The 10999-nt window shown below is 37.0% G+C and overlaps 2 protein-coding genes across 6 annotated transcripts in view; one reads left to right on the top strand and one right to left on the bottom strand.

The window, feature by feature from the left end:
- Positions 1-517: 517 nt before the first annotated feature.
- On the bottom strand, positions 518-9979 carry MRPL22 (mitochondrial ribosomal protein L22). Of its 2 annotated transcripts, XM_039335784.1 has the most exons (7): positions 9843-9979; positions 9706-9751; positions 5433-5562; positions 3855-3920; positions 3202-3279; positions 2106-2175; positions 518-1425 (listed from the first exon to the last, which is right to left on the bottom strand). In XM_039335784.1, the coding sequence occupies exons 1-7, from the start codon at positions 9865-9867 to the stop codon at positions 1214-1216; spliced, it is 627 nt and encodes a 208-aa protein (XP_039191718.1). In that variant the 5' UTR covers positions 9868-9979; the 3' UTR covers positions 518-1213. The 2 variants fall into 2 exon arrangements, with proteins under 2 accessions (XP_039191718.1, XP_039191719.1); XM_039335785.1 differs by lacking the exon at positions 9843-9979 and having other exon boundaries at positions 9622-9752.
- The window catches only part of GEMIN5 (gem nuclear organelle associated protein 5), a 30499-nt gene continuing 29473 nt past the window's right edge, over positions 9974-10999 (top strand). For all 4 annotated transcript variants that reach the window (XM_039335783.1, XM_039335782.1, XM_039335780.1 and 1 more), the window contains exon 1: positions 9974-10257. In XM_039335783.1, the coding sequence (XP_039191717.1) occupies positions 10086-10257 (172 nt within the window). In that variant the 5' untranslated portion in view covers positions 9974-10085. The remainder of the gene's footprint in view (positions 10258-10999) is intronic.

Below are 10999 nucleotides of genomic sequence, written 5' to 3'. Positions count from 1 at the left end.
TATGTCCAGATAACGGAAGAGTTTTAAACAAAGATTCCATGTGAGGGAAGGATCTTACTGCCTTTGTATACAAAGGGAATTTGAAAGCCTTAAGTCGACATTAGTTCTTTTAAGTCTGTGGACACACAATAGTACTAAGTTAATTACCTCCTATTTTAATTCATTTTATAAGTCATTCAGAATTTTTAATTGAGAAATTAAGATACAAAATAATAAATGGCATTTTCATATGAAGAGTAAACTTTGTTCTGTAACCTACAATTAACAATGATATGAAAATACATAGATAGAAAGTTGCTTGCCATTAAAACTAAGGGAACTTTAATTATGATCTGATACATTTTGAAATCTAAAGCACACACACTATGCAATAATCATTAAACAATCTATTATCTGAGGTTAGCTAGTTTATGTGTTTCTGAAGAAATCTTATTAATGAACATGAGTACAGAGGCAAATTTCAAGGGTTGCAAGTTCTACAGAATTCTCTATGTGCTCAGTAAAATAAACAGGCATGCCATCTGTAATCATGTTTTATTGCACTGAAATTTCATTGCATCATTCATTTGCTGTTCAGAAATACATATTCCTCTATGAAGAATCAGAAAATGAACAGTCATGAAACTAATAATAATAATAATGATAAAGTTGGAAGGGACCTTGGAGGTCATCTAGTCCAACCTCCTGCTCAGGCAGGAAACCCTATACCACTTCGGACAAATGGCTGTCCGGTTTCCTCTTGAAAACTTCCAGTGTTGGAGCATTCACCGCTTCTGGAGGCAGATAACCAACAAATGTATTTTTCATATTTTAATGATATGTATTAAATACATTTTCTCTTAGAGTTTTGTTTGTTCGACATTGGGAATTGTTTTATTTACATCCAATCTTTCTTCTCTGATGAAATTCAATTTTCCACAAGATTCCCAAGTAGTTTCCAATGCAGGTACTTATCAGATCAGGACAATGTTCTGCCTGTATTAGAAGTATTGGGCATACTGCCTTCCACTATCCAGTACAAAAAAAATATTTTGTTTTCTGACCACCAGGGCAATTCTAACAGTTCTCCATTAGCAAAAGTACCTTTCTTAAATACCAATGTATAATGAATGACTGTTTTCAGAAACAGGAAATTGAAAACTTATTTATAAAATGTACTTTATTTAAGTTTTTATCAAAAAGGAAAAACAGATATACTATGCTATGAAAGCTGTCATAGTGTATTGATTATGGTTCGTTTACGAAGTTCTTCTACATACTCCTTAGCTTGATTGAATCCAGTCTTTACAGGTGCTGGAGGTGGAGGTGGTCCTTCAACTAACCTCACAAAGTAATGACATTTGGCTTTGTCCATAATCCCAAAACAGCCTTTGCCATGGTAGCGGATTCTTTTTATATAGTGTCCTTTTCCAGAAAATGATTCAGCTAGAGAATATCAAAGGAAAAACCTGGTTACCACAGAGATCCAAAGAAACACTTAGTAGAACAGTCAGTTCAACAGTTCCTTAGCTGTTTAATGCATCTCAAAGAAAAGAGAAAATGGTTCGGTCTTCTAAGATAATCAAGCCAAATGAATAAAAAGAATGGATGAATACATTTTAAAACATGTGACAGCTGCTATCCTTCACTCTGAACTAGCAGGACTATTTTTTAAAAAGATTTTTCTTTTTTGTCTTCATCAGCTACCTCTGCCTACCGCCACTGTGCCAAGAGTGTTGCTACTTCTGGAAACTTGTCTCACATCAGTGACTCATCTTGACCCCATTCAAAATTCTATATAAAGCATTAAACAAGGAAACACAATAAAAGTATAAAATAAAAATATTAAAGGTAAGCACCTTCTAATGTGATAAACAATCTGTCAGATCTTACTTATACTATGCATCAGTGTTTCTTAAACCCTTTTCTCTGTACTTGTTCTCTTTGCTCAACAACCATGGGAAAAAAGGTCGTAAAATTGGTACTATTCACTTAACCATCTTGCTTAGCAATGGAAATTGTGGTCCCAACTGTAAGTTGAGGATTATCTATAAATTATAAATTACATTACATTCTGCTTTTCTTTTTGTTTTTGGGAAAGTTTCATACAATTATAAAGTATTTACCAATGTATAAATTGGATTTAAATTCTACATTATATTTTGTCACTGCTAGTTCCTGGGCTTCCAGAAGAACCTATTATGAAAAAGGAAAAAAATGTAATAAAGTCACAGAGATCATGAACATTTTCAATTTAAGAGCTTTAAAGCTCTACAAAGAGAAACAAAGGAATATTTGAATCTTAGCATATTGAAAATCCTATGCTCTTCAGAGCAGAAGCTTCTGTATTCTAATTAATGGGATTTTTATTCCATGAGACTTATTGCCAGATCACTGAGCAGAGCATTGCCTTAGTTAACTTTTAGAAGTTCAAACAGATCCATGTCCCAGAGAAGCAGAAGCTGGTGGTATTCTCCAACTTGAGGATATGTAGGTATCTATGTTCAGCTAGGTTGGCAGGAGCTGGGGCAAGTAATGAGAGCTCACCCCATCGCATGGCACTCTGGTTTTGAACTTGGGCTGTGGGCTTTCCAGCTGACAAGTTCAGCATCTAAATTGCTGAGCCTGCCAACCTAGCAGTTCAAAAGCATGCAAATGCAAGTAGATAAATAGATATCACTTCGGTGGGAAGATTACTGCATTCTATATTTTCATGCTGGCCTCTTGATGACATAAGCGTCTTTCAGACAATCATCCAATCCCAACATCCTTAAGATGGAGAGTGTTTTAATTAAATTCCATTCCCCAACAATATTGAGCTGAAGTCCATTCCACCTTTATAATAAGCATCACAATTTTTTTTCCAAGACTCTTTTCTATCTTACCTCAATTTCCCTTTTCTGTCAAAACATAGTCAGACATACTTTTTCTAATCCATTACTGTTTAGTAAACTTCCTTTAACTTTCTTACATTAGCATTTTTTATTCTTCTGCTTCCTAACTCCTGGGACCCATTCCTTGCTTTCACACTCTATACATCAGGTTTAACCACAGCCAAATGGTCATATTTTCTAAAGTATAAAATCTTGTTTGGAAATCAAAAATTCACATAATATACAGATAAAATCTCTGCATATACTGAGTAATAAATTTCAGAAAAGCTCTCAGATAAATGGGATTAACCAAAATTGGAAACACATTTTAAAGAAAACTGTAACATACCTCTTTGATTATTTTTGCTCCCTTTTTATCATTGAATTCCATCTGTGCCAATGCCTCATCAATGCCCATTCCCCGTATCTGTGCAAAAAAGTCTCAAAATGATTACAATGGCAAAGATATTTTGGCATAAAAGAACTGTACAAGAAGTCCCCACTTACCAACTGCAAGTGAGACTGGAAATTCTGTCGCTATGCAACACAGTCGTAAAGTGAAACATAACATGACCATGTCCAACTTATGACATCAGTTCTGACTGTGGTTAAGCAAATCACTGCAGTTGTTAACTGTGATGCCACCATGAAGCCAGCTATGAAAGTCACCATGGCAATCATGTGACTGCAGGACACTGTGACCAAAATAAATGTGTGCAAATTGCCAAGCACCCAAATCATGATGAGGTGACCCTGGGGACACTGTGACCAGTGCAAGTTCGAGAACAAGTCACAAGACTCCTTTTTCAGCAGTTGTAACTTCAAATAGCCACTAAATAAGCAATCAGTAAGCAATGGTTACTTGTACCACATTGGTTCTTATTTATTGCTTTGAGGTCTGAGTAAAACACTGAAGTAGCATAACTATAAGCTGATGACACAGGAAAAGCTATCAGGATCATATAAACATGCATCTAAGAAATCTATCAAAACAGCTCTTACCAATTTGGCCAGGTACCACATCTTGTCCTTGTTATATTTGATATCTCTTCGACTGTGGTATATTTCCTTTAAAAAAGAAATGTTTATTACATAAAAGTAGCGAGGTAAAATGGTTATAGCAACTTATCCCCAAATGAATGCATCCATATTTGAGCACAGAAGAGACAGAGCCAAGATTATTCAAGACTCAAACCCTAAATGTAACTTTTTGAATCAAATTGTTTTATAGTACATATCAGCAACAAACCACAGCCCTAGAGCATCCTCTAACATCTCAAACACTACACATTACAGTTTTAATTTTAATTAGTTTAATTTTAATTACAGTTTAAAAAATAAAAGTCAGCTGAATCTTATAGGATTTCTAAGCAAGACTGCTGAAATCTCATGAGAAGTGATTAGGCAATCACCTAAGATCACAGGCCGATCAATTTTAGACACTAGTCCATCTACCTGAATACTATCTAGTTAGAAGAAGCTGTCAGGTATCTTAAGAAAATCCTGACATTGTGGCTGATATTATTTTATATAAACCATTAGCATGGTATATTGAAGCAGTTAAATTTTAACACAGTTTTATAGGAGATATGGGAATTAACTTGACCAGAGTCCATTCAACTATGCCATTGACATTCTTCTCTATTACCATTACGTCTTCCATCTGATCTTACTTTTCCCTTCTGGGTATTCTCAATTGATCACTGGAAGAGAAAGGCTCAGTTGCTAATGAAATAAAATGCATTACCTTAAAGTTTGCACCTTCCCAAAAATGAGTGCTATTGACCTATTACAGTGATGAGTACTAGAATGGTTCTGAAAGAAGACATGGAAGTCTTCTATGGTTTTTCATAATCTATCTCACCCCAAAAATGCCAAAGAACTACAAGGAATTATTTGTATACAAATTATTTGTATATATATATATATTAGGCCTATGAGTTTAATCCAAATGAGATGCTATAAAATGCTCAACATTTATTTCATTACATTTATTATAATTGCTGTCTTCCAACAAACATGCTCACTATGTCACTATGGGCCACATCCACCATAAATACAGCAACCAAGGTCAGATTATTTAATGCCATTGCCATACCAACTGCCATCTATGCTAGTGAGGCCTTGACTTCTAGAAGAATTATTGATAAGATCAACATCTTCCAGCAGCGTTGTCTCAGAAGGATTCTTCGTATCTCATATAGGGACCATGTCACAAACAAGGAAATTCTACAAAGAAGTAATTCGTGAAGACTCTCTGAGATGGTGATAGAATGAAGAATCCGCTTTGTTGGACATGTGCTCCGCATAAGTGAGAATGTCCAGCAAAGACAGCAATCAATTGGATACCACCAGATTGTCAGAGAAAAAGAGGAAGGCCAAAGAAAACCTGGCACCAAACATTTCAGGAAGATCTGAAAAACATCAATCTTAAATGGAAGGATGTGGGGATTGTAGCTATGGACTGAGAACTGTGGGGTATGTTTGCAGCCCATTGTTTTGCACAGGACATGATGATGATTATAGCTGCCAACTCCAACACAGCTCTCAAAAACTACTCCTCATAAAATTAGGACTTACTGCTGGTCTTCGAGGTTCATCTGGCCCTTGTGGAGGATAGGTGATGTTGTTCTTTTTTTCCCACCTTGTACTGTACCCGAAAGACCTGCATGTATTTGATAGAAGAGGAATGCTGGAAGATGCCAGGACCCTACAAGACAAGGTTTTATCATTTTACAAAAGCTAAATCCTATCACTGGTTCTGGTTGCAATATACATAAAGGAGAATATTTGTAGCTCAGGGTTGAAATGAAGGGTCCTTGGTGCTCTCTGAGCTTGGTTGTTTTCTTGCAGACATTTCATTACCCACTGATGATGCTACCTGTTTTGGATAATGAAATGTCTGCAAAAAAACCAACCAAGCTCAGAGAGCACCAAGAACACCTCACCAATTGCAACAGTTATTATGATATTGAATGTTAAATTCATTCCAAAGAAACTATATTTATTCTAATTCCATAACCTAATACACAATAGGATATGGAATGTTCATTTTAGGCCAACCTCCTCAACTGCACTGCAAAACAATATATCCACAAATATAGCTATTTATTAATATCTTGCATTTATGTATAATCTAACTATATGGAAACAACAATTCTTTGGTGCAAAGTGAAGTAAATACACATGAGCCTAAACTCAAGTACTGTTAAAATACGGGATTTTCAGTGACAGCTGTCACTTTCACCCATTAAAAAGTAGCTTACTGTAAATCAGAAAGGGATCCATAACAACCAGCCATTTTTTCCAATCAACCAGTAACAATTCATATTTATGTTACGCCATAAATTGTGGTTTAAAATTGCACTGGCTGAATTGGTATATAATAGTAAGCAAAAAGCAAAACATATGACTTAATACAATGTGTGAATCTAGCCAATGAGATCATTATTACTATTACTTTTATCAGTCATTCTTGGATTCTCTCATTTTATACTTATTATATTCCATTCTTCCTTCCACAGTTTTCAGTTTGTTCTTTTTAACTGTTTAGTTTGGGGCTGGCCATCCAGTTTTTAATCCTTACATTCATTCATTTGTATCCTATATGCACTTTAGGAATATTTCATCATACATAAACTTTCTTCAGTGTAAATAGTGCGCATTTGACTGTATGTATTTAACAAAAACAAAAATACTAAATGTATTGTTTTAAAGGAACTCATGTCTACTGTTATTTAATAATCTGAGTATGAAATTACATTAGGCACATATCTAATGCCCTTGAAATCTTTTTGAAATATTATTTGATAATATTTGATTCCAATTATTTAAAAAGTGTAGAATATCAGAGCTACTGAAAAATTCCTCACATTCATAAGAAGCAGTCAGCTGGTTACTGTCTAAGAAAGGTAAATTCTCTTGGGTTCTAGAATTTCTGTATGTATCTTTAGATCTTCTCTACTGGCTCTATACCAACTTTTAAATTTCATGGAAAGAAAGTTTTCCTTCAGTAATCTATTCTGTAAAGCAAATACTTTATGCTTTACAGGGTGTTCCAGTGCCATCTAGTGATCATAAATATATAATGCTTTCATACTATCAGAGAATGTGAGAACACTCAAAAGCTAATCAATTTGAATTAATATCTAAATTAATTAATAAAGTTACAAAAGTGCTGAAAAAATGAGCTTGTGACCAGTCCTTGTACAACTGTTGTGTACAACCCCTGCAGTCACATAAAAATTTGGGCCAGCCTGCATTTACAACTGCCTCCCTGCAGCCATGCCCCTAGCTGACCTACATTGTACCTTCACCTGCTTTCTCTCTGCTGGGCTCATGGTCTTGGCCACAAGCAGGAGAGCATCCCATGTTTTTATTAAAATACATGAAAAATAATTGCTACTTCATCTGTATTATTTCTGATGTTTAAAACAAAACATTTTTATAGTTCCCTACTTTAACTATTGTGCTTAATGTTAAGTCCAGTGTTGCATGGAATTTGTGAAGAGAAGCATCTGGCTATAACAGGGGTCTTCAAACTTGGTCCTTTTATGATTTGTGGACTTCAGCTCCCAGAATTCCTCAGCCAGCGTGCCTGCCTGATTCTGGGAGGTGAAGTCCACAAGTCATAAAAGGGCCAAGTTTGAAGACTCCTGGACTATAACTACCACAGGACTATTCAAATCTGGGAGATTTTGTATTATCAATGTCTCATAGCAATATTAGCAAAGATCAATTTGTCAATTATTATTTTAAACTACAGGAAGAAGTCACCAAAGAAACATTGTCCCTATTGTTATATCACAGATTTTTCAGGCCAGATTACCTAGTAGCTCCTGATCTGTCTAAGATAGAAAATGCCATAGGAGAGAACATGGACCATGATGCTATAAATGGTCCAGTCCTCTTCATTTGACAAGTCATATTTTCTAAAATCTAGTGACTGCCAAAACCAATTGAATTTGGAAGATATGTTGTTGCACTCACTTAAAACTAATGAACTATCTGACTCCATAAATATTGTTTCCTGTTGCTCCATTTCTAAAGATGTGGGATTCATGCTTTGGAATAAATATTTTGAAAATGGTTGTAATATTGAAATCAGAAGGTTTTTTTTAGGATAGCTGATAAACAGATGGAGAAAAAACATGGGACTTTGTTTTTACATATGACAATGGTGACAAGGTTGTTATAGGCCCAAAGATGGAAAGAATATATATCTACAATGGAAGAATGGACTTTGAAATTAAATGGAACTAGCTGAAATGGCAAAATTGACTGCTTTGCTTAGAGACAATAATTTGATTAAATTTCATATGACTTGGAGGCCATTGATAAATTTCTTACAGGAAAAATAATCATTTTTTTATTTTGGAATTTGAAGTTTGGATTGGATTTGACTAGAGAAATATTGTAGCTTTTTAAATATAAACATATTTGCATTTGATAACTTATCTTTTATATGAAATTAAGAGAACATTTTAGGAATGTGGGTTTTTAGTAAATTGATTATTAATATTTTAAGATATTTAACAGATTGGTATTATTTCTTTAACTCTAGAGAGAGGTATGTCTGTACTAAAAGAAAGTCAAAGGTCACCTTTGTATTTGTTAGATGCATTGTTTGGCATCTATGTTTTTGCTATTTTCTGTTATGTTAGTTTGTATTTTAACGCAGGGGTCCCCAATGCCTGGTCCGTAGACAGGTACCGGGCCGCGGCATGCCAGCCACTGAGCCGCACAAACAAGCAAAGCCTCATCCGTGGGATGCAGGCAGCACACAAAACGAGGTACTCTCCAATCCGTGGAAAAACCTTTCTCCACGGAACCAGTTCCTGGTGTCCAAAAGGTTGGGGACCTCTATTTTAATGTATGATGTTGAAACTTAATAAAGATATTATATAAAAAACCTTATTGTTGTATATCCTGACACTGGTTCCAAACAGGGATTTTTATTGGAAGTCAAGTGGATGATGCGAGCAAAGAATCATGGTTTTTCTACTGCCATTCCTTCAGGAAAGTAGAATTCAAGAAAAAAAAATTCTAATCAACTATATAGTGGGCTCTTGCAATTTGAAAATTGTGGTACACTATGTCATCTTTACAAAATACTATTTATGAAGTTTTTTAAAATGTATTGCAGCTTATATTAAACTTAATCCATGCCAATTTGATACCAAGGACAAAAAGGAGATTGAACATAATCTATTTTAAGTCATTTGTTAGTATGATTTCAATATGCAATTTGAAAATGCATGGAGTTGTGAATCCCTCTTAATTATTCTTTGTTACTAGGAATTTTGCAGCATCTTAAAGGATATCAAATGCATTATAATAGCCATTGGAAATACTGGTTCAATATGCTGGAATATGATGTCCCACACAGCTTGAGGGCATGATGTGGAGGACATTTGTATTATGTATTTGCACTTCATTTGTAATTTGTAATCCATTTTGACAACTTTACAGATACAGAGAAAGGAAACGCTTAGAGGAAATCACGATGCACGCAATATTAAATGGGTTAATTTCATTAAAATTCAAATAAATGATCATTACAGCTACCTTTTGCAAAACAGCACCATTGGGGAAAACACTGAAAAATACTGGGGCAGGGGCCGAAACAAATAAAGCGGAAATGCAAGAATAGATCTTCCTAGAAACATCTTATTCCCAAGAGATTCATCAAGCTTTGGGTCTGTGGTAAATAACAGATTAAATCCCGAAATTAATACAGCACTGCAAAAAATACCAAAGGAAGCTGTACCCTAAATAACTATTTTCACAGATTCTAATTTCTGTCCCTTGATGGATTTCTTAACTTCCGCGAACTTCAGGTGCGAAAGCTCACCTCCCGACCCGAGGGCAACCGCCAAGGCTCCACGCGCGGGCAATTCCTGGGAGAGAGAAAGAAGATGTGAGTCGTGGGATCCCCGAGTAATTCCCCCCCCCCACCTTTTCGCAGGCCGCTCGCCTCGCAAGGCTTACCACAGAGCATCCCCAGCAGCGACATCTTCGCAGCCTTCAGACAAGGACCGACCGACCGATCGCCTTTACGGCAGAAGCCGGAGCAGCTGCGGATCGACCTAAAGCATTTGCCGTACGGTGCTCCCCCCTTGCGACAGCACGTGAGGGAAGTTAGATCCGGCTTTACGGCGGTGCGTGGTGACAGCTGCCGGGAGCCTCCTGGAAGCCCCAACGTGACCGCGACGCTTCCTCGAGACTCGTGCGATGGCTGCGGCGGCGTTGGGCGGTGGGGCCGCCGAGCGCGTGCTGCCCGCTTCTCCTAACTGGTACTGCAGCCGGTGCAGCGACGCTTCCCAGGATGGGCATCTCTTCGGCTTCGCGGCTCGGCACAGCCTGTGTCTCCTGGAGGTCCGCGCTACCGTTCCCACCTTTTATGGTACGTGCCCTGGGCTGAGACTCAGCAGGCAAGGTCTTTCTCCTCCACCACCACTACCACCCACCAGCCCCTCTGTGGTGCCTAAGCCTCTTTCTTCTCTCGGGACAGTCCTAGGAAAGAACAGCAGTTGCCGTTTCCCGACTTAAAAGCCAGAATAACTTCCTTTCTCGTCATCCTTGGTGGATGGCGACCAGGTGGGAAAGCTTTCAGCCGACTATCTGCCTAGTTTTCCAATTATGAAGACTCAGCCTTCTAGGAGTATATTGCTCCAGTGTACTGTTTAAGACGATTGTTACGTCTTGGCTCCCCTGCGACTAAATTTAATTATAGGGTTAGCTATAGAGAGAAAAAAGGTAAATAGGTCCATTTTACAAACTTACTCAGTAACCCCTGTTAATCTCACCTGAAGTATGCTCTGTACGAAGGAGCAGTGCATTACTTATTATATTTGGTTAAGGGAGCATAACTGTTTATATTTGGGAAACACTAAGCGTGGGTTCACCCATGCTTGCGTAGAAATCTCACTATGTACCAGTATGAGCAGTAGGCTTTGTCCTAACGTCTTGCCTATTTCTGAATTGAATTCAGAGTTCTGGAAGAGAGCTAAATCCCTTACAAACTTGAAGCCAAGGGACTGAGAAAAATATAATATGCCACACATACCTGGTCAGAGTCTATCTGTGTCCAAAGATCCACTTCTTATTTCTTGTCTGAGATGGTATAGGATAAGTCCTCCTGCTTG

Source organism: Crotalus tigris, unplaced genomic scaffold (assembly GCF_016545835.1).
Source record: "Crotalus tigris isolate CLP2741 ecotype Arizona unplaced genomic scaffold, ASM1654583v1 scf7180000017658.5313226, whole genome shotgun sequence".
NCBI classification, from domain to species: domain Eukaryota; kingdom Metazoa; phylum Chordata; class Lepidosauria; order Squamata; family Viperidae; genus Crotalus; species Crotalus tigris.
Note: the sequence above shows the minus strand (reverse complement) of the source record. Positions and strands in the feature narration are given on the sequence as shown.

Bases quoted from the DNA above. Each gene is read 5' to 3' on its own strand.
- MRPL22 (XM_039335784.1), bottom strand. From the start codon at position 9,867: ATGTCGCTGCTGGGGATGCTCTGTG. The intron at 9,752-9,842 runs GTAAGCCTTGCG...TCTCTCTCCCAG, and splicing joins GCTGCTGGGGATGCTCTGTG to GAATTGCCCGCGCGTGGAGC. The intron at 3,280-3,854 runs GTAAGAGCTGTT...TTTTTTGCACAG, and splicing joins TGTGGTACCTGGCCAAATTG to ATACGGGGAATGGGCATTGA.